Consider the following 23,662-nt stretch of genomic DNA (forward strand, 5'->3'; position numbering starts at 1 on the left):
GATTTTGGAAAATCCCATTACGGTGCCAGTCTATATCTTTAAGTGTCTTAATATCATTAAATATCTGGGTCCCAGGTGGTCTTCTAGGTACCATGCACTCCCTGTCCAGCAAGTGTACTGCTTACACGCAGCAGGTGGGAAATTATGCAGCCTGAGATCCTTGTCTCCTTTTATCTTTCTCTCATGGTAGAGGAAACCAAAAATTAGACTTGAAATGGCTTCTCGTGGGAGGGAGGATAGCAGAGCCAGTGCTGGGACTCTGCTCATCCAAACTGCCTTGTGCTAGAAGGGAAAAATGGGAAGCATTTGCCTTCTCTGCTGGACTGCCTGCCCACATAGGGCGGTGTTTCAGGGATGTCAGTGGCCGGGATAAGCAGCCTGCCACGGCGGGGGCCTGCCCTGGCCTCTCCGCTCTGGCAGGGATGGGGCCAGCTGCGGTGCACGGGCAGCCCCCGTTGTCAGCGGGATGACTTTGCCTGATGCTTGAGTTCATGTGGGGTTCGAGCCATCTGTGCTGCTGCGTTGCGTTGCACTAAGCGCATGCCGCTGCCCAAGTAAATCACTTATCCACTCTGTAGGGAGCGGTAACTGTCTAACCTCTTTATCTTTTTTTTGTGTCCAGCCCTCAGTGCCGCCGGTGCCAAACTACAAGCTCTCCATGTCAATCCCAGAATGGCTCCAGGCAATACAGACCTACATGAAGATGCTGCAGTATCCTTCTCCAGCGTGCGCGGTCTCCAGAGAGAAGGCTGGCTTGTTCCTGACATGAATTAACAGGGCCTTACTGAAGCACTAGCTGGTTGTGAAGGCTTGGGATCATTCAGGGCTGAAAGGACGCCTCTAAGGATTTGTGATAGCACCTGCAGCACTGAGCTTGTCACAGCAATCCTCTGGGAGATGTAATTAACTTTAAATGATCCTGAAGAATTTAACTGAAGTGACGTTGGTGGGAGTGGAAATGCTTATTTTGAAGTTGGTTTATGAGGATATTATGATCAGATCGTGATGCCTGGAGAAATAATATGGCATCTCATCATAAAGCGACTAAGGGAGAGCCGGTGTTGTGGCAAACCCTTTCTCCCTCTGCCCTGGCAGCCCCTGTGGGCTCCCTGAGGACTGCCTATGTGCTCAGCTTGTACGGGGTGCTTGTCATTGGGGTGGTGGGCACAAGCATCTGTCCTGACTCTGAGGTGAGCAAGCTTGCCCATGGCACAGGAAGCGATTCCTTTGTCCCACCTTGCTTGGGGGGCTCATCAGAGATGTACACATCTATCCAGCCTCCATATTGCTGCCCTATGCCTAATGCTTGATGATTTCCATTGCTGACAGATAATGTTGGAGGAGTCGGTCGCTGGCCCAGATGCTGCTCTTCTCTGTTTTCCTTTTTTCTAAACTCTCCTTTTTTGTGTGTATATGTATGTGTGTGGGGGGAAGCAGTCGGGATGAGGAATGAATGTAAAGTCCTGATAAGGATTAAGAAAGGATATGGGTGGCAGCTGGAAGAGCATCCAAAAATAGCAGGCGTGGTTAGCCTGCTGGGATCAAGGCGGCAGCAGGGGTTGGAGCTGCAGCAGCTGCTGTGGGGAGGGAGGCTGGGGCCAGCCTGCTCTGCGGGGGGGTGGCACATTTCTCTTTTGCATGTTGGCCACTTCGGCAGGACGAGGGGCTCGCTGCTCAGTGGGGTTGTGCTGGAGAGGAGCCCATGTGATACAGAGCTCCAAAAATGATATTTTTTTTTTTCCCCCCAGTGGTCTTGAAATCCTGTGCTATCCTACATAGCAGGAGCAGGCCTTAGGGGTTTGGATCTGTGTTCAGAAAAGCTTCAACGCGGGCTGGGGAACAGGATCTGGGCTTCTTTTGTGGCTGAAAGAGGCTGCATGCTTTGTTCAGAGCACTCTGAAAGGGCCTCATGAATTGGGTTTTGAAGGCAGGAGGGAAGCAAAGCCTCATTTCCGGAGAACTCTGAACTCTAATTGAAGTCAGTTCAGAGCATCCTGGTGCAAGCTGGAGTTTTTATTTAGACCATGGTTATACAGCCAGCAGCTGTGCTATTTATGCCTCGCAAGGTACTCCTTGGGGGTGACTGTTTCTGCCCTGGTATCACCACCACAATTTTGCTGGCATGAATGTCATGTTGGGAACTAGGCTGGGGAACAGATTCAATTGGAAAAATAACCTAGCAAAAGTAAGTGGATGGTGTGATTTTTTTTTTTTTTTTAAATTTTTGTTGTTGTTGCATTTTTGGGTTTTTTTGGTTTTTACTGGACAGATCGGTTTCCCGATCTGATTTTCTGCATTACTGTTTGAACAGCTATGCTCAAGGAGCAGGGAGGAGGCTGCTTTTGGTGATGCTGATGCTGCACGGTAGCTTGCACTCCTGGGCAAGTGGTGCTGAGGTTTGGTTGATGAGTGAACGTCTGCTGGCAGCCTTTGTGATGAACTTTTCTCCTATGCTCATAGTGTTAACTAATGTTCTTGAGTTCCACTTAGCTGGTTATTTCCATTTCAAGTGCACTGTATTTTTTAGAGAATGATTTATATTTCCTAGATGTAAATGGATGCACCTGCTGTGCTTTTGGTTATAGGTCATATGTGAGCTATGTGGCTGACTGAGTTAAAAACTTAAGGAAATAAGTTCTTTCAAACCATGAATTATGTTGATTGGTTTGGCTAGACTATAAAAGCTTTCTTTTGCCCAAATGGGAGACTTTTTTTTTTTTCCAAACTTGTAACCTAATAGTGAGCGGGACGTATAGGAAAAGTGAATTCATAATCCTCAAATGCCAAATTTAAGTGTCGTTTTAGACAAACAACCTTTTACTTGACTGTCCACCTAATGCCAATTAATATGTCATATAAAAAGACAAGTGAAAAAAATTGCTTTATTTCACATGCCAGGGTTTCATCTCTGTTGAGACTCAATGGCTTTTACTACTTGTTTTATGTTGCAACAGGAAATCAGAACTGAAATTCACCTTTTGAGCATTGTTATTTTATTGTTTGACTGTTCAAGTTACTTTCCTTTAACAGACAAAATTCAGATACAATCACACGGGAACACAGTTCTTCGAGATTAGAAAAACCAGACCTCTAAGTGGGTAAGTGTCTCTGGAAGTGATCTTGTGCTCTTGTCCCACATCATGCCAGCTGATCACCTTGGCATTTAAGCACTGTAGCACCATGGCGTGGGAGGTCTGTCTCCTCCGTGCCCTGGCTTTTCTGGCAGGGCCAAAGCTGTGTATGTTGCTGCCTTTGCAAGGGGCCTTTGCAACGGGTCCCAGCTTGCTGCCAGGTGGCAAATGGACCCGTCGAGAGCCAACAAGTGGAAGGGCTGGTCTTGCTCAGCAGCCGTGTGGGAGCTGCATAGCTGCAGGCCAAAGCTGAATGCATGGGGCTGGGAAGACTCAGTTCTCCCTTGTTGGTGTTGGGTTGGGAGGGATGGGCTGCTTTTATGGAAACTATGTAGATCCTGATACTCTGGTTGTGCTGTAATGCCCTTTGCTGGAAGAGATCAGCTGTGCAAAACGCTGCAGGAATTTTGACGTCATCACAGGCGCAGTCCTCTCCCCTGGAGGATCACAACGGACCATTTAAATCATGGCCTTGCTTCTCCCATTGCTACTCATCTTGCCATTCCTTCCACATGGTGGACTCATGCGCTGGTTGGCGATGAGTTGTGCAATACAAGTATGAACATGTGCGCAGGGAGCTTGGCAACAGAGAGCTGGGATCCCTTGTATGTAAGAACTGCATTATACTTAGGACAGCTATTTAATAGGACCCAGTAAATTAGCAGGTTAGGCTGGGAAGTGATGTTGACAACATTATGCTTTTATTTTAGGGTGAAGTTTAGATAAGCAGAATATAATTACTCCTGTAGACTGGCCTGTCTCTAGTTCTTCCCAGCTGTCTGTCATTAATCTAATGGTCCATCACTGTAAATTCCAGTTCCCATCCCATCTCTGCGCTTCAGGTTTTCATCTTGCTGACAGCAATCTTTCCCACTTCCTTTCTCTATGTAATGTTCACTGCACCAGTTGAACTAGTTTAGAAGAAATCTTGTGCCTTGAATGATAGATGGGTTTACAGAAGCCTAAACCAATTTTCAGGCTGGTCACCCATTTTTAAATTTGTCCCATTACTTTTTTCCAAGGAAGTGGAGGATGAAAACGAATTGTGCTCAGCACCCACCACTTGAAAGGTCGGCGTCCTCCTGGGCTGGATGAAAGCCTGGCTTACGAGGACGGTACTCTTTCCTGGAATGGGAACCAATATAGTGCTCACAGCTGGAGATGCACTCATGGCTTTGGATCCTCTCCTAAGTGGTGCCATTTTCTCTATTTACCTGCCTTAGTGTTTGCTTGAGGAATCATGTCTGACTTCTCTCCTTGTCCTGTTGCTGTTAGGACTTCTGTGAGTGACTTGGTATGTGTCATGGTTTAACTCCAGCTGGCAACTAAGCACCACACAGCCGCTCGCACACTCCCCCCCGGTGGTATGAGGGAGAGAATCAGAAGAGTAAAAGTGAGAAAACTCATGAGTTGAGATAAAGATAGTTTAATAGGTAAAGCAAAAGCCGTGCACACAAGCAAAGCAAAACAAGGAATTCATTCACTCCTTCCCATTGGCAGGCAGGTGTTCAGCCACCTCCAGGAAAGCAGGGCTCCGTCACGCGTAACGGTTACTTGGGGAGACAAACGCCATCACTCCGGACATCCCCCCCTTCCTCCTTCTTCCGCCAGCTTTATATGCTGAGCATGACATCATATGGTATGGAATATCCCTTTGGTCAGTTGGAGTCAGCTGTCCCAGCTGCGTCCCCTCCCAGCTTCTTGTGCACCCTCAGCCTGCTCGCTGGTGGGGTGAGGTGAGAAGCAGAAAAGGCCTTGACTCTGTGTAAGCACTGCTCAGCAGTAACTAAAAGGTCCCAGTATTATCAACACTGTTTTCAGCCCAAATCCAAAACACAGCCCCATACTAGCTACTATGAAGAAAATTAACTTTATCCCACCCAAAACCAGCACAGCATGTGGTGGCAGGGCTTCTGCACGGTTAAGGAGAGTGCCCCTGGAAATGGTCCAACCCCCTGGGGCAGCTGTTGCCAGCTTGCCAGGCACAGTTGCCTGCACCTGGTGTGTGCTGGACTTGCACAGTGTTAAGTCCTAAGACCTATGCTATTTTACTCCTTGACCTGATGGACGGGAGTGCTAGGAGTAGCGGAGCTGTTAGGAGCACACTTAGCTTCCCAGCTCCTGTTGTACTGCAGTGGGGCTCGAGCGCTTGCCCTGTGTTGGTTTCTCCAACTTTAAGAAGGTGAATAACACATTGATTGCCCTATAATGTTGAGGTGTCCCTAAAGGCTTTCCTTTCCTTCATCTGTAGCACGTGGCTGTTCATACCAGCTGAGGATATCTTCTCTTGCAGTTGTCCTTGGCGATTTGTTCTCCTGCTGCCAGGCCAGTTTTCATTAGAGCTGAAAAATTGCCCACACCTGCAAGTTTTTTCCTGGGAGGTGTGTCCACTTTGCAAGAATTCTGCTTCCAGCATGGCAACAACAGGCGTTTTGTGCTGAGGTGACAAGTGCTGCTCTGAGCAAGTTGCTGTGGTGTAAAAGGCCTCGCTTGCTGCAGGACAAAGTTTGTATTTGCAAGTTGATCGGGCAAGATGCTGAGCACCTCCAGTTGCCACCGGCTCTTGGAAGTTGAGGCTGTTCCCAGAGCTGTGGTTTATTGATATTAAACATATTGCTTATTTCATAATACGAGGGCTCAAAGCTAATGAAACTATTATGAGATCTTTGGCAGCCTCTCTTCAAGAGAGCAGTGGCTGGACACAAAGAAGCTGAGCACTAGATGGAAATTGAATATTCATAAATTCATGTGAAAGTGTCTTAAAGCAGCTGGGGCATATTAATGAGTTTTTCTATTATGGAGGGAGGACTAGATATTATAGAGATTTACTGTCGGCCTCTGTGTGATGCATGAGAAAATAAAAATGCCTGGCTGTGCTTAGGAAGAAGAGCATAAATTATCTATAGGAACTCAAAACATTAAGGGACACAGGCTTGCTATAATTCAGTATTTACAATCTCTCTTAAGAAAAAGTCACTGTTAGCTATCAACTTGTTTCTAGACTGCCAGACACCCTGTGGATTTGTTTAGACTACAGATAGCACTTTTGAAAATGTTAGATTTCTGTTGGCATAGCTGTGTGAGTTGGGGTGGTAGAGATGTGATCCTGCAAACTGTGTGTGGTGTTTCTGTTGTAGTGGCAAACTGTGTCTGAAAATGCATCTTACCTGGCCTGAGTTTGCTGTATTTACACAAAATCCAGATTTACAGGTGTAGCTACATCCACCATAGGAGTGCTTTGCTAATAGAGTATACAAGGCATCCTGACCTGGGATGGTGTCCTTTACATAGGCTTCGTGATGTACCCTTTCATACTAGGTAGGTAAAGGGCAACCCATGGAGTTCAGCTCTACTGATCCACGGTATGTGTGTGATGTTTGCGATACAAGTGTTTCAGACATCGACTGAGCTGGTTTTCCTTTTCCCATACAGGATTATGCTGGCAAAACCTACATTACAGCTTTTGTTGGTACAACCATTCTGATAAAAAATGGCACTGTTAATTGGAATAGTCATTCTTTAAAATTCCCAAGCCTAGATCATTTAAGAGCTTTAGGAAAAAAAAAATATTTCTGGATATTTAGTAATATCTGTAACTGTGCATTCAATGCCAACAAAGTTTTATTACTGGCTTTATAAGGAGCAATAAGCCCTCTGCAAGCTTCTGTTCTAGGATGCAGGCGTGAGCCACAATGAGGAACAAATATCTTTGTCCTCCACAGAGTATCTGGGGAGGTTGTAGATACGTGCAGTATTGTGCTATTCACTCCGATTAAGTGCCAGCTGATCAGTGGGACCTATGACCGAAGCAAAAAGTGATGTTTGGGTAGGTTCTGGGGACTTTGAGAAATTACAGCTCAGAAGCTGCTCTGTGAAGGTGGAGAGACATTCAGTGACTGCAGATATAATGGGTAATCAATCGCAATAAAAGAGCGTGATAGAAGCGGTCACGTGGGAACGATGCAACCAAATAACAGTGGGGGGGGAGCGGAAAATAATACTGTTTCAACACACCATGTTATTAAGGAACCCTGATGGGGCTGTAAAGAAAAATGGGCTCATACCATTTCCAGACAATAGACTGCAGAAGGCATTTGAACATCTGCTTCTCTCTCGCACAAAGAGAGAATATTACAGATATGGGGCTATGTTCAGCATGTGGTAGAAGTGCTTTTGCCATTGAAACTGGTTTTGAGAAGATTCATGAGAGCAGTAGCTGCTCCACTGTTTTATCTCCTTTTCTCCTGTTGGTGCCTTTCACTTCTCTCTTTGCTTCATTGGGAAAAATAAAACTGTCAGGAGCCTTAGAAAAACTTGGGAGAGGGAGATTTTATGGGCCTTATGCAAGTACCGAGGCCTTAGGGAAGGAGAATTTAGTGGAAAATGTGCTGGAGGATCTCACTAATTCAAAGTTTATTGAAGTCTGTAGGAGTTTTTCTGGTAAAGGTAATGGGCAACCTCTCCTCCTAAGCATGGTCATCTCTGAAGTGACTCTAGCGTGATGAGTGCCAGCTGGTGAGATCTCCAGTTTTGGGCATCCTAAAAGGTTTGAAGCTTTTTCTAACCTGTGTATGAGATTGGATGCCCTAGTGAAAAATCTGGGAGCAAAAGCAATTCATGGTTCCCCTGAGATAACTGCAGTCACTGCCATTTTAAACAGAAAGCATCCAAAAGGTGCAAAACCATCTCCTCTATGGGCCTTCTCTTAGTGCAGAAAGCAAGGGCGGTAATCCAGGTGAGCTTCTGAAAACACTGAAAGAAATTTGAGTCAATTTACAAGGAAATATCACCATCTGACAAGGACTAGATCTCAAGGGAGGAGCATGCAGCCTGTTTGTTAGAGGCAGAAATGTTCACTCGTGGTCTGGAATAGAGATCTGCCTGGCAGACTTTAGACAGTGGTGTAAATGCCATGAAGAGGGAAGCTGCATGATGCTTATTTTTGACTGTAGCAGTCTCTCCCAAGTTACTGGAAGAGATGGGCTGCCCCCGTGCTCACTGGGGTCTGTGGAAAGGGTGGCTTTGGACTAGTTCCCAGCTAACCGTGATATGAGATGGAAAAGTACTGCATTAGAGTATCATGTATGTGGAGTCTGTTCAGATAACTGGAAAGATTTAAAGAAAATCCCGAGAACAAACCCTACTCAGGCAGGGAATTGAAATGCTTGATGCTGTTTTTTAGTTCTTTCCCCACTTCCTTAAATATTCATTCATAAGTTTAATGGTGCAGCCTTTCGGGTCATGATTAACGTCTGAGACAGCGTGGTAAGAATTCAGGAGTGAAAGAAAATAGGGAAAGGACAAGTCAATTAGTTGTTTTCAAATGAGCTGAATGCTCTTTTAGAGAACTGGCAAACAACCTCCAAACCATTAATACTTCTGTTAGAGGGTGTGGGGAGGGTGGGTGCTCTTGTTGGAAACTGGGGAAGGCAAAGATACCTTTAAAAAAAATGAGCGAAAAGATAAGTCTAGGAACTATTTGAGTTTATCTGCAGTTTCGGGAAAAATGCTAGGGCACATAATCAAGTGTCTGGAGCATAACAAAGTGGTAAGTGATAGGCAACGTGAGTTTAGTTTGGCATGGTTTGGTTCTGATAATTTCCGTCTATAAGAGTATAAGAGCTTTTGTCAATCAGGGAGAAGTTGTGGTTGTGATAATTCTTTGCTTTAGTATGGCTTTTGGCAGCCTCCAGGTAAGGCAGGGACCTCGAGTCTAAATGAAACTATTTTGACATAAGGACCCAACCTGGTGAAAAGCAGCAGTTAGAAAGTGGTAATTAACCAATAGCTTGCTCTTGCCTAGCAGAGTTTGTCAGTTGAGGTGTGCAATCTCTGTCCTGGGTCAATGTTTTTTCATTAATGGTGTGGGTAAGACTAATTGTTTGCTAATAGATGTGTGTTGTAGTCCAGGCTGGACAAGGTGACAAGGCTTTGCAAAGTGGAATTGGGATTCCGTATGATCTGGAAGGGTAAGAGAGAACTGGGTTGGAACAAACAGGAGGTATCTGAGTAAGGGCAAATACAGAGAAGGAATTTGGGAATAGCCAGCTGTGGGAGTACACAATGGAGAACGAAAGGCTAGTTTTGCACAGATGGAGCTGATAAAAAACAAAACAAAACAAAAAAAACCCCAAACTGGGTTGGTAGCAAAAATATACTGAAAGTTGCATTCGGAAGGAAATTGGTCTGTTTGTATTGGTGTGGTGGGCTCAGCTAAAGGACCATGAGTCAGTTGAAGAGAATCCAAAAGGAAAGCAACAAACATTGCCCAAGGTCTAGAAAATGACCTAAGGGAAGATTTGGGGTGAGAGAAAGGGGGAGATTAAACAGAAAAGGGGAAAAAAAAAAAAGTGTGTGTCTGCTTTCTCATGTTTACAGAGGAGAAGGTAGATTACAGCCTGTCATGTATACAAATGTCAGTTGCAAGAGGAGATACAATAAATGGTCTCCATGCCCACTGTGGATAGCAGAAATAGCTTCTAATTTAAATTGCAAAAAAGGAAGGATTTAGTTTAAGAAGGTCCCTTAATGTTTAGAAGCAAGGATAAGTATAGGATAGATTAACTGTTGGGTTCCCGAGCCTTTGAGAACCCCGTTAAAAGTAGTTTGGAAAATTATATGTGAGGAGTGATTTAGATTTGGCTTATGCTACCTTGGGCAGAGCAGTGGCCTGGGGATTCTCCAAAGGCTTTGCTTCCAAGGCAAACATGGAGTTTAAGGCCATGCTTCATCTCAAGCTTGTTAAAAGTGGAAGAAAGACTCTCTCGGTGGTTATTGGACTGGGTCATCCACATAAACCCTGTGGTCTGTGTTGCAAACACAGAGGAAAAAGCAAACTGTTTGCAGAGTGTTCCCCAGGACTCTGGGATGGGTATGCACGAGGGCACGACCTGCCCTGTGGGTGAAGATGGACGCCTGTTCACTGATCACTGGTGATGCTTCTTGACCGATGCTACCCTTGCACAGATCCTCATCACTGTCACAGTCCAGAGGCCATGGCCATCTCTGAGTTGCCAGGTCCCAGGTGGCCACTGAGCACCTGCTGCAGCTCCTGGACCCAGGTGCTTTGAGCAGGAGGTGGGACAGGAGGGCTTCCGAGGGTCCCTTCTGAGCTCAGCTATCTGATGATGCTATGTAAAGGGAAGGGGAGGGCTGCCGCTAGCCTCAGTGGGGACAGCCAAGGTACCTGTGCGCTAGCAGGCAGTGTGTTTTTAAGCAAGCAAAATGCTTCTCCTGTTCGATTTAAATCTATCTTAATAACCACATAGCGTCCTGGAGAGCTGTGCTTCAGAACCAGCACGTATGTGGCTTGCAAACAGAGTGCATGTTCAATACAACTTAGTATTTAAATAGTGTGAGTGTTGCTGCGACAGGTAAGTCGGTAGTAATTTGACTGCTCATTTAGGCCAGTTATTTTGAAGACTCCCTCCCTGGCTGTGGAGTCATTAATGTTATCTCCATGCTGACAACACCTTGAAATCATGACAACATGAGCTTATAAAAGCAGGTGTTAGGAGACCTGATGCTGCCTGTGGTGATGAGGCAGCGCCAGTGCGGTGTTTGCCTGCCCTCAGCGGGGTCAGTGTAGGTGTGTACCCAAGGAGGAGATGCTGGCCCTGTTCCTCGGACCATGTTAACCAGGCATACACCGCACTAAATGGCTTGAAGCTAAATACCTTTACAACTTGAGATTTTTCTTGCCTCTGATACACATTCGTAATCAGCTGTGACCTTTTTTTTTCTTTCCCCTCCCATGGAGTTAGAAGATAGGAAATTCAGTGGATCGTCTTGTTTGTGGGTACCTCCCATGCATCATCTGCATGTAATACTTCTCTGGACGGAGATGGGGCTTTGCAGCGGCTACTGCTGCAATCAGCACTGAGGAGCCGCTGTGGGGGATGAAGGGGCCCCATTGTGTGCCCTCGCCCTGCTTTCGGTAGTGGGGTTTCTGTGGCTGATTGTGAGCATGTAGGAGGCAGGCTAACTCTAATTTGTCTTCTGTACTGCAGGCAGAGTGTAAAGGGCCGTTGTTTACAAATGAAAAGATAATTTCTAACTTGGATAAATGGGACACGGAATGGCTGTGGCAGGCTGTAATAGCAGTGGAAGCTGTATTGCCATTTGCAGTCAATACAAGGTTTAAAATGCATGAGGTGGGTGAATTAGAAAGTGGGAAAAACAAACTCTAATGGTTTCAGATGCATATTTTCATCATCTTCTCTAAAACAAATATTTTTATCATTTAATGTCATGTTTCCTTAGAGTAGGGATCTGTTTACAAAGCTCTTCTCAGGGAAAGGATATGGATAGAGAAGACTTCGAAATAGAAGTCATGCTTTGGTTTGGTTTTTAGCTTTTTTTTTTTTGTGGTGTGTCATTGAATATGACTCTTCTAGCCTTTTTTTATCTCTTTCCAGTATTTTTTCTTTTTTTAACTCTCCAGGATTTCAGGATCTGCTTGTGGAAGGGGGTAGGATACCCAGTTGGTTGATGGTGCGGTGTCAGTCTGGCATGACAGCATTCTCAGCTGAGTTGAGATTAGGTTGCTTGTTTCTCATCACAGTGTTGTCCCCATCAGATAACTCTACTCCAAAGGTAAGAGTCCAGATTGTAACTAAACTTTGTGAACTTGCAAGATCCTGGGCCTGCAGAGTTTCCTGCACTCTGCAGGAAATCCTATGTTTTTTACCACTTTCCCAGTCCACAGGAGGTAGGGAGCAGCAGCAAGATGATATCTCACCTTGCAGTGGTGTGAAGTGTCTGTGTTGGTAGAGCTTTCTGCAGAGCAGACTTTCATAAAAAGGCATTAAATTCTTGTCTGCACCTATAGCTATAGGCTCATGGAGGCATTTGTAGCTTTCGGGGGGCCATCATGTAACCATCTTCTCTCCCCTGTTTTTTCCAGAGGAGAGCCAGGGTTACTTTGAAAATAAGCTAAACTTGGTCCTGCTGTGGGAGCTTGCATGATTGCCAGCTTTTGCAGCTCAGCAGGGCTTTGTGTTACAGTCTGAAGTGATGCTCATGGAGTTGCCGGAGAGGCAGACAGAACTGCATTCCTCCAACCCATCTTCAGAGGCTGGAAGGCACTGGGATGCCAAACACCCATTTTTCTTCCCCTCCCCCCACCCCCCCCCAGTCATTCCCCAGAAGTCAACAGGGCTTTGGCAAGTCGCTGAAGAGGAGAATCAAGTTCACCAGCACTTGCTGAGATACGAACCGGAGACACCTGGCTCTTGGTGTATGAGAGGACCCTTTGATTCCTGTCAACTGCTCCAACTGAAAGGACTGAAAACGTTTTTGTTTCTGTCCTAGGTTAATGGAGACAGCAAAAGAAATGACCAGGGAGTCCTTACCTATCAAATGCCTTGAAGCAGTTATCCTGGGGATGTATCCTTTCACGTGCCTGTGGCTTTTTCCATTGCAGTGCCATTGAATATATTGCCTTTCCCGAATGGTGTTTGAGATGGTCACAGCCAAAGGTGAGTGCCAGCAGCTCAGAGAACTGCCATAGTATTGATCAAAAAGTTGCCGAATTGCCTAGGCTTGTCGGTACAAGCTTGGATGCTGTGTGCCCAGTTCACAAGTGTCATGCTCTGGCCGTGCCGACTTTGCCTTCTGCCCTGGTAATCTGCATAATGTCAGGATCTGACCCAAAGTGCCCAGATAAGTATCTGTCTACACAATCCCTGTTTTCTTCGTTAGTATTTCTCTGCCAGTTATTGTCGGAGCTTGGTAACACCTGAGGAATGCAGGTTCTGTCCTATGTTTGTCTAATGTTTACATGGCAAAGTCATGTTAGTTTTTGTCTCTCAGCCCACAGCTGTGCTTTGTGCAGAAACGTGTATTATAGTTAAACATTTACACTTTACCTTAACATAATGCTTGCTTCCTATTCAGTCTCAGAAAAAAAACGCCAAGAATATTTTCATTTGGAGACTGACTTGTTTCTTGATGCTTTTGTGCTGTCACTGATAAATCAACCTGCATCATCCTAAAACACTAGACGAGGGCAAGGCAGGGTTACAGGAATAATTGTATGCCGGATACATCTTACCACCACTGATCAAGTTTTGATTTAAAACAAAACAAAAACCCAACCCAAAATAAACCCCGAAGCAAACCAGCTTCTGGCATGTCTCTGTGGCGTTTTGCTTGCTGCTGCTGCCCCCTCTCGTGGGAGAAGCATCTGGCAGAGCCCAGCAGGTAGTGCTGGCTCATGAGAAGGGGTGGCTGCTGTGAGGTGGGAAGGGGACGTGGGCTGAGCAAGCGTCATCTGTGGTGTGTGAGACTCGATGCTGGCTGAGGTCTGTGGTGTGCAGCGGGTGCTGCTTGTGGCTGTGCTTGGCTCCCCGTGCGCCAGGGGTAGGCTTCAGGTCTGAGTCTGAAAGGTGGCTCTGGTTGACAGGGCTTCCCCTGCAAATGCTGGCAGGGTCTGCATGCAGCTAGAGGGATGGGGGTCCTGGGGGCTTGATGTCAGCAAGAGATTCACACTGATGCCCTCCCAGAAACAGAAATTATGTCAGTGGATCTGTTGTGCTTGCCCTTGTGTCAGGGATGTCTCCCAAACTATTTGGGGACCAAAGGGATGGGGGAAATAATCCCCAGGTGGAGTTGATGCGGCTCTGCAGTACTGATTAAGTGTCAGCATGGCTTCTAATGCTGTGTTTCTGGCACTGAACCGATTATTCCACATACCACATGAGCAGAGGGCGATTAGTGCTGTACAGATGACCATGACAACCTAAAAGTATTCTTGCTGATCTAAAAGTTTTGCCTGTTTTATTTTCATTTGGAAAGAGGGTTTTTTCTGCTTGCCTCAAACCTGACTTCTGTTCAATTTCTTCTTTTTCTTTTTGAGCGGTGGAGGAAGCAAAACAGTTGAAAGCCATGGTTTATACTATTTGGTGTCATCTGAAGTTTCTTTGGACTTAAGATTTGGATGAATCTTTCTGTCTCTAGATGCTCCTTTAAAAAAAAGTCTATGGAAAACTTTTTTTTTAATTGAGATTACCTCATGAGAAAGCAGGGGAGGGTATGAGACAGGCCTGTCTTCCCATGTCTTCTATTTGCTGTCTTGGAGAGACAGCACAGCCTGTGTGTGAGAACAGGGGCTATCTACTGGGATGGTGGTAACAGATATGTTAAAGTTTAAGAGATCCCTGCAATATAAAACCTAAATATTTTGTTTGAGGTGTGGGTACACAAAGAGTGTAGCAGTGGTGGGTGGATGGGCTGTCTGAATATGTGTGCTTTGAAAGTGGCCGGTATGAAGCCTGTGCCCTTGCAGAACCTCGTGCTGCCATGCTGCATGTGCACTGTGGGTTTTTAGGAGGCATCTTTGTAACAGCACGTGGGGAAGTTTGCTGATTTTTCTCAGCTGTGAGATTTTGATCTTCAGCATTGCCCTCTGGATGCGGACATGGTGAGGCCAGCAGCTGTGACTTGCTTTCCAAGGTCAGGCAGTTACCAGATAAGAGATGCGCTTACCCACTCCTGAGTGTCAAACCAATGTCTTCACATATGCCTGAGCTGAGCATCCCTGAGTGTGTGTGTTAACCTCTGGTTCTCTTCTCTGTCTCTGGAAATAAGGTACTGCTTGTAATTTATGTGCTGGCAGGCTTTGCCATGTTGCTGGGATACCGAAAAGAGCACAGCCCACTACAGCGGACCCTTGGCGTGAGCCTTCATTCAAAGGCTAACTCGCACAGAGCAGCTTAGCAAGGTGTCATTTTAATTGAGCTGCTTGCTGGCTCGTGCAATTGCCTTTTACTATGCGACTTTTTATAAAATGCTTCTGTAACCCCTCTTGGTGCAGAATTACATTTTGCATAATTGCCTTCACACTAGATCTTGAAGTGGTTTTATAGGGCAATGAGTTAAAATACTGAGCTACCCTGTCTGCACGCACCAAGGGAGCAGCTTCTGTGAGATGACCGAAAGCTCGTACAGATCTTACAATGTTATTTTGCAGCAATCTGCACAGCTCTTCTTCTCTGCATAGCTGTCTGAACTGGCTTCGTATCTCTCTGTTTACATGGTCTGCTCGTCAGTGCCTAAAGAGAGGCATTCTTCCTGCTGTCTTCCCCAGAGCATTTTTCAGTTCAGTTGTAAATCAGCTGAGTAATGGTGCGTTCAGCCCATTCCTTCTGAGCAAGCATCGAAATGACTTGTGCTCAAGAAAGGGAATAATAAACCAAAAAGTGCCAAGGGAATTTTATCCGTGCTGTATTCACTTTATTAAAATGGGGAGAGCAAAATATCAGAGAGGGGGAAGCGGCATGGTACATCCATCCTCAGGGAGTCCCACAGAGCGTGTCTGTGTCAGGTGAACATAACTCACTCCCGTTGCCTTCAGTGTACCTCTCCCAGTTCATGCGAGGTAACGGTCAGACCCATGCAGTGTATTAGACCTCCCCCCATCCAATAGCATCATTAAACGAGGAAGAGAAGAGCCGAAGTGCCTTAGGAGGGAGAAATGATTTAATAGCTTCTGCACTATGCCTTCTGCGCATTTAATCAATGGATGATGTTTATCACTGCTGATGATCTGGGGCCATCCTGCTCTTCCTGCCTAGCAAGTACATCTCTGGGCTTGGGAGTGAGTGTTTTCAGTAGGGGGGAGAGTTTTTTGCCGCAGTCATTGCAGGATATTGATGCCCCTCTTTGCCCCCTGCATGCTTGTCCACAGCGCGACCCACTCACTAACTGAAATACAGGCGAGGAGGGTCCTACTGAATATGTACAGCCCCTCTGGTAGCTGGAAAGAGCTGGGAGAGAGCTTTTAATTGCTTCCATTTCTCAGAAAAATAGCTCTTTTGTTTTTGCTGAAGCCTTATCTGACGGTTTTGAAGCATGAGGTTTATTTTCCTCCTGCTCCACCTCCTCACTCTGAGCTACCGGATTCAGCACTGCTAGCATAAATAAAGCTGCCTTCTCACTCCTCTCAGCCTGCTCTCATCCCCTCCAGCTTGCTTGTGCCCTGTGGCACAGCCTCCACAATGGCTCGGGGTGCCTGCTCACGCTTCCCCAGCCCTTGCGAGCAGCAGGAGAGGAGGGGACCAGATACCCTGTGGCTTTCTGTGCTCATCTCGACCAGACTTCAGCAAAAAACACCCTTGCACTGCAATGTCATCTTGTCTGAGTTAAATAAGGGAGAATTTCAAACTAATAAATAACAAATTGATTAGCACAAGTGGTGTAATGGGCGCTCATTTGCTCAATATCAGGTTCATCTGGCTTTCCCTTTTTTTGTTCTTTGGTTTGCAAGGCAGAGTGGGACTTGTAGCAGAGACACCAGAAGGTGTCAGGCGTGATGCTGGGCTGTCCTGCAGCTGGAGGAGAAGCACTTGTGAGTCTGGGTGCTGGGACAGCTGGGTGCTTGGACCGGCTCAGGCATCAGTGTTGGCCAGCTGGTCTGATCAAACAATTGATGCTGGCACTTATCTCTGAAACCTGAGAATGTCTTGGTTTGTTTGAAGCTGCTGTGAGCTCTGCAGGGCCTTGCTGCACTGACTTATGTTTGGGCTTTTTTCCTTCGGGGCTATGAGGAGAAGGGTCTCCCTATGTCCCCTGCCCCTGGGGGTCTCCGTGGGTCTGGGTCCCTGTTGGTGCTGCAGGGATGGGGCATGGTGCAGGGTTGGCACTCGTCTCCTCACTTGCCACTAGCACACCCCTTGCATAGTTGCTGCCTGTCAGCTTGGCAAAGGCACCAGGTTTTTTTCTCCCAGCTAAACTCCTGTTGAAGCTGGTTTAGATGCAGGTGGGCTGAGGTCCCCACAGCGTGTCCCCTCACCTCCTGTTCAGCTGGCTGCGATTCCTAGCGGTGGTGCGAAAAGTGCTGGCGGCAAGTAACCTGAGCTCACTTAGCCATGGGGAGCCAGCTGCTGTCTGGCAGGTGCTATCAGCTGCTAAGACCTATTTCCTGAAATATTTGAAGACTGGAGCCACAGTGCCGGCACATGGAAAGATCCTGCTTTGATTATTTATTAATAATTAAAAAAAAAAAAAGCAAGAGAACATTTTTTTGAAAAGTTGCTGCTGGCAAATAAACAAGGTGATGGGCTTCAAGTCTCTCTTCTGGCTGGGAACTGCTCTGTGCTCTGCAGTGGGGGTACCTGTCTGTACGGATGGGGAAGATGCTTGGACTTCTTTCTGGGACTTTTTTGATATTAGAGTTCACCAGGAGGTGGGGGAAAAAAACCCAAATAAACCACAGAAGGGCATTGGTTGAGACATTGTGTAAGTATGCAGATTTAAAGAAAACCCATCCAGATGCTTTCTGCTCCAGAGTTTTAAAACTAGGGGGTTGACTGAGCTAACACCTTAACTAATTCTCCCCTTTTCAACTGACTAAGGATGTTACTCCTTATTTGCCCCACTGCCTAGGAAGGTCCAGGTGGTGGCCAGAGTGCAGGTTTTATGTCCCAAGTCTTGCTTGTATTTGAGTCTGGGATCTGAATGTCTCCCAAGTAACCGGGCTAGGTTGTGCGTGAGCCTGGGTAGTGAAGGCGATGGGACTTTGTGAAGCACAACAACCTGTGGCTCAGAGGATGGTGTGCTTGTGCCGACTTGCAGATCCGTAGTACCTGCATGCTGGCATGGGAAATCTGGTCCTTTCTGAGGGTTCTAGCAGTATTGGTGTGCTCAAGAAAGCCTACTTGTTAATAGACCCATACTGGTTTATCCCTGTCACCCCCAAAGCATGTTATATGCTTCGGGCCCAATTCTTCTCTCACTACTTTGACCCAAACCAGGTCTGAGGGATGGAGACACGCTGTACCAACCCATTCCCGTGAGACCCTGGTGGGGCTCCAGGTATTGTCCTTGTGCATAGGAGTGGGGGAAGAGGAGGGATATTGGGGCAAGAGGTGGCCAGCCAGAAGATTAGTGTCCCTCTTGTGTGATTTCCAAGCAGATCTGCATCCCTCAGTGCTGTTTTTCTGCTGCTTTGATTTACGTGAAGACCTGGGATCGGGAGGCCACCGAGCTTTCGTTACAGCTGCTTTTGCCCTCTCCTGCTCTGTGCTGCTTCTGTATTGTGGCACATAATTTACTCCCTGACTCTCCATCCTGCAGTTACAGTCCCAGCTCAAAAGTGTGATTACAGCTGCGGCATTGCTGTGTCATTGCCTTTTGTTTGCCACAATACAGCTCTCCTTGGGCAGAGCAGAAAGGAAAAGAAATAATAATGATGCATGGATGGAGGGGAAGATCTGACGTGCGTTTCCAGCCCGTTTGCTGTGTATTTCATCTCGGGTGGGGACTCTCATTAACTAGTCACTCAGCAGAAGCAACATGTGCCTAAAGGTTAATTTCCCCAGCGGTTGTTGCTGGGTTATTTGATGGTGGGTAATTTCCGTCCTCAAAAGATTCTTTTACTCCTACCTAGTATTTAATGAGATTAAATTGCAACTTCTCCGAGACCTCGTGGCAGAAGTGTGTATGTGTGGCAGGTGGCCACCAAAGCTTTGTGTGGACTTAATAGAAAGGCACTCGGGGAGCAGAGAGAAAACCCTTTCATAATGAGTGGGAAAAATAGTGGCGATGTTTGAAAGCTTCATAGGTGTTAATAAAAGATACTGCTTTTTCAGTTACACAGAACGATAAATACAATGGACTTCCGCAAGAATCTGTCTGTAGGACACAAATTATTGTAACATGACTTTGATGTACACAGGATGCTCCTTTTAAGGCCTGGAGCAAGGTGACCTTTTAAATGAGGTGACTGTGGGCTGAGTTTTCCAGTTGATATAGCGGTGCTAGGCCCCATTCTGACGTTGCAGTGTATTTATAATCTTTAATTCTACCGGTGGTGTGGGGTTTTTCTTGGAGAAGCTAGTCCTAATGCAACAGTGATCCAGCGAGATCACCATAGAGCTATTTCTGTTCTGTGTTGGTGTAGCTGGTATCGGGGTGAGCTTTGACAGTTGCTGCAGGGTGCTCATGTTTGATGTAGGTGGGGCAGCAGATGGGCAGAGGTGGGTGCACGTAGCCATGGCTGGCCGACGGGTTGTGTGCGTGGTAGGGAGGTCTGTGCTCTGCTTTGCACGCTTGTCCAGACTTACTGTCATGCAGATACTGAAGTGCACCTGGAGCTGGGCCCATAGTGTTGTCCGTTCCTATACTCTCTAATACATTTTCTCCAGACTGCTAAAGCTGATGACATCTAGCACTGAATGCAATTAAATATGTTTGACATTGAACCGAAAAGCTTCCCTGTGGCTGTTCTAAAAGATTTTTGCCAATGTGTTTTTCATGCATTTTTTTTATACAGAGGTTTAACTCCTTGTTCTCGACCTCAGATTCTGGGCAGCTCACAAATCTCTTACTAGTGGGTTCCTGTATTCACCTGGAGGGCAAAAGTTTGAATATGTGAAATTCAACAAGCGCCAGATGGGTGAAATATCCCCTTGAGAAAATGCTTTAGAGACAGATGAGAGCTCCCGGATGCTTTTCCTGCATCTCTGTGGAGAGAAGAGGTGAAATGCAGGGTGCGGGTCAGGAGGGTCAGCATTCTGGGGAGTTGCACTGGTGGTGAGGTGGGGTGACAGGCTGGGCAGAACCAGAACTGAGCCTGAATTATGTTTTACAGTATTGCTACAAAGACTCTTTGTGTTCTCAGTTTTCCAGCAGCTGTCGGGCAGCCATGCTATGCAGACAGGGGAGGAAGACCGGCTGCAGTAACATCCCAGGGCATCTCAGCTGTGCAGGGGCTCTTGTTTCGCGGCTGTTAAAGACCTCCTTTTTGGGCACGGGGTGGCAGGAGGAGGGGATGCTGGAGATCCCCAGAACAGGACCCTGGTCTGCGCCAGTCCCCGCAGCTCCAGTAGGGACCGACCCCACTCCTCCGTTCTTCAGGCTGCCCTGATGCTATCCTGGCAGCGCTGCCCCTCTGTATTTCATAGTGGCACTGCCCTGACCGACCAGCTTGACTGTGTCTGCCTCCAGGGATGGCTCCGGGGTTACGGCAGGTGCCTCTGGCTGGCGTAACCCCAGGCTGGAGCATCATGCTGCAGCCTTTTCTGGTCATCCCTCCTCCATTCCCCAGGCATGGGTGGGGGTCTCAGTGGCAGAGGGGAAGGACGCCTGCTGTCCCAGGGGCCGGGTGTCAGCACGTGGAGCCAGGGTGCGTTTCAGCTGTCCGGGGATTAGCAGCAGGGAGTCGCGTGCAACGTAGGCGCTGACGCAAACTCACTTGCGTGAGGGAATCTGTCTCTCCTCCCCCTGGCACAGGTCAGCAGCCTCCCGAGGACATGACCCGGGACCCGCGCGTAGTTATCCTCTGAGATCACCTACTACGCTGTTACGGAGTTTGGCCCTGGCCTCTGCACGTGGTGCATTTGAAATGGCCAGCCAGTGATTCAGGGGACATGTTTTGCTTTTTAAAAGCGTTTGTTCCTGACCATGTGTGGACCAGTGGTGGACTTGGCAGTGCTAGGTTAACCGTTGTACTTGGTGATCTTAAAGGGCTTTTCCAATCTAAATGATTCTATGATTCTATGTCTTTGTGCTTATCTAATTAATTATCCATCTGGGAGCTTTACTTTGTTCGTCTCAGCAATGTGTTACAAGGGTAACATGCAAAAACATTCTTGTATGAGGAGTGGCCATGCCGAGGGCCAGTTTACAGATGGAAGGGCAGACTGTCACTCTGGAGAGCAATAAATTCAGATTTTTTGTACTGTTTGAAGATGTGGGAAAATGAGGATCAATAATCTGAGTCGTACCAAGCTCCAGCATGAAATGGAGGGAAACATTGTTCCCTTTTAAGAGCATGGGAGTTTGATGTTGGTGTCAAATGGGAGAGTTCCCACTGGGGAGAGTGGTCTCTCATCTGGCGTGCTGACCCAAATACTGTTGTGGTTTTTTCCTTCGCCCCAAGCGTGGTTAAAAGTCAGGCCCTTGCCTGCCTGAACCATTGCATCTTATTCTCCAAGCAGTGAAATGGGCTTTGGCAGCATTTGCTGTATCTGGGGCACAGCGAGAATAAATTTGTGTTTGCAAGAAAGCACTTGTCCTGGCAGTTAAAAAAACCTGCTAAAGATGTCTTAGAGGTGTAATTGTGCGTGCTCCCTTCCCAGTGCCATTGTTGCCTTGACGCAATGCACACCAGATACTTAACCAATGGGCAGCCCTCCGTGGAACGATTCCCCATCAGCTTTAAAACCCACTTCTCAGGGAACTATTTTCATCATGTGGTGCTCGGGATTTACTGCAACGGCCGGTACGGCTCACTGGGCATGAGCAGACGATCAGATCTGATGGACAAACCTCTGACTTACCGAACTCTGAGCGACCTCATCTTTGAATTTGAAGACTCCTATAAAAAGTACTTGCATTCAGTCAAAAAAGTAAAAATTGGATTGTATGTCCCGCACGAGCCGCACAGCTTTCAGCCCATCGAGTGGAAACAGCTAGTCCTCAATGTATCCAAAATGATGCGCACAGAAGTCAGGAAGGAGCTGGAGAAGTTTGCCAGGGATATGAGGATGAAGGTAGGTCCACGTGCCTGGGCGGTGGCTGTGCCTAGTCCCATCCTGCAGAGGTTGGTCTTGCTCCATGTCAGCAGACTGACCCTGGCCTGAGTTTAAGGTAGTATCAGGTGGGCTGGGGGTATGCTTACATCTATCTTGGTGGTTCTCCCACAGGATTTGGTGTGTTTTCAAGCCCTTAGAGCTATTTTTTAGTTCAAAGATCTCCCCTTCGGCCTGGGAAACACTTGAGCCCATACTCATCCCTGGCCATCAAGGAGCTATTGCCCAGTTTGCTTTTCTCACTGATTGTGGGAGAAGGTGGCTGGGAAGAACCAGTGTGCCTGGAGCTGGAGCTGGTGCGGTGGGTGACCTGGTCGCAGGTAGGGATCTCTGCTCTTTGCACCTGAGCTGCCAGGGGTGCCATGGGACAGCTGTGTCAGTGGTTGCTTCTACTTGCAGGGCATGCCGGTGGGCTTCCCCTGCGCCCCCTGATGCCCACCACCCTCAGCTAAATCACAAAGCAGGTTACATGGGAAGGGTCAGGAAAGCGAGTTTGTTACAGGCTGGTGCTTCCCCGCTGGCTGGTTGGACTGAAGAGCCCAGAGGGAAACGACGGGGAGACAGGGCAGGCTGCCAGGGGGCTGGAGGGTTTGGCTGCCCTTAGGGATGAGGGGTGTCCCTGACCGTGCCTCCGGGGCCGATGTGGGCGAGGAGCTGGTCGTGGTCATGGTGGAAGGGGATTTGGTGCCTTTCCAGCCGGCTGCTGGCAGCGGGAGCAGAGCAGGTGTGTTGCTAAGTATGGGGCTGGCTCTCATGGAAAGGTATGCGGCATCGCATCCAAGTTGTTCTGGATTCCCGTCTCCTGCCCTGCTGAAGAATGACTCCTACGTAGCAGCCGCATGCCTTTTTGGCTGAGGCACCTGCCCCCTCACCCTGACCTTGAGGTGAGTGTCGCCAGTAGCATCGTAGCCCCTATGTCCTGCTGCCACCTCTCCTGCCCTGCCAAGGAGTTTTGAGGGCCAACTGGTACCATACTGTCACCTTAAGCATATGTGCTTGATTACAGATGTAGTGAAGCTTTTTGTCTCCTTCTTCTCTATTCACGCACTTTTAATACCATCTAGAGAACAAACAGCTAAAGCAGGCTCTAGTTGCAGACATCCATATGGGTGAACGATTTACTGAACTTACTACTTGCTTTTGATAGAGGGGACCAGCTCTGTGTGTGTGCTGAGCTGTGACATTGGGTCCAGTCCTTTTAAGTATCTCAAGGTCAGGACCACAGCCCTGAACCCTTGAAGGCTGAAGGCCCTGTCTCTTCTCTTGAGTTAATTCAGAATTTGACCCACTTGATTCAGAGGGCTCCTGTTGTGAGGGGGCTGACATTGGAGGATCAGGTCTTAAAAATAGCCTGGAGTGTGAGTGTCATGCTGATGGACTAAAGTTGGAGAGCCTGGGGGATGCGGGCAAGTGTGCAAATGGACAGGAGAGCTACTGACAAGTTCCACTGTTGCACAGAGTTCAACTGCCAGCCTGGGAGGCGATCACCTCTGTTTGCAGAGAGGAAAGCTGGAAAGGGCGATTTGGCTGCATGAGTTTCCTTCAGCTGATGCTCAAAGCCATTTTTCTTATCCCTTGCTGTTGCCAGCTCTGAAGAAAGCTGTGGATGAGACCTTTTTTTTCAGTATTTAGCTGGGAATTGAATTGGTGACACCAACCAATTTTTGCAGAGAGCCCCTGAACAGCTATCACATGGTAACAGCTTTGGATTCCTCTTAACCTGGGCAGGGTTTGAATAAGCCCCAAGGGACTGAAGACTCTTTGTATGCTGTCCCTGCTACTGTGTGAGGCCCTTTATTTTTTATTTTCAGTGAATCATTGCCTTTATTGAATGCCTTTTTCTTCCCTCCTCCATCTCTCACAGATTCTGAAACCCTCAAGTGCCCATTCTCCAATGAAAGAGAGATCACGGGGTAAGTCATTGTCCCCGCGCCGAAGGCAAGCCAGCCCTCAGAGACGGGCGTGCAGAAGAGACAAATCGTGAGTATTCCTACTGCC

At 47.4% G+C, this 23,662-nt stretch overlaps 1 protein-coding gene across 1 annotated transcript in view; it reads left to right on the forward strand.

The window, feature by feature from the left end:
* The first annotated feature begins 625 nt into the window (after positions 1-625).
* The window catches only part of VASH2 (vasohibin 2), a 28,757-nt gene continuing 5,720 nt past the window's right edge, over positions 626-23,662 (forward strand). The window contains exons 1-5 of the mRNA XM_009582721.1: positions 626-711; positions 3,042-3,098; positions 12,444-12,518; positions 21,244-21,625; positions 23,529-23,644. Coding sequence (XP_009581016.1) covers positions 659-711; positions 3,042-3,098; positions 12,444-12,518; positions 21,244-21,625; positions 23,529-23,644 — 683 coding nt within the window. The 5' untranslated portion in view covers positions 626-658. The remainder of the gene's footprint in view (positions 712-3,041; positions 3,099-12,443; positions 12,519-21,243; positions 21,626-23,528; positions 23,645-23,662) is intronic.

This window comes from Fulmarus glacialis, unplaced genomic scaffold, assembly GCF_000690835.1.
Source record: "Fulmarus glacialis isolate BGI_N327 unplaced genomic scaffold, ASM69083v1 scaffold4828, whole genome shotgun sequence".
In the NCBI taxonomy this organism is placed as follows: Eukaryota; Metazoa; Chordata; class Aves; order Procellariiformes; family Procellariidae; genus Fulmarus; species Fulmarus glacialis.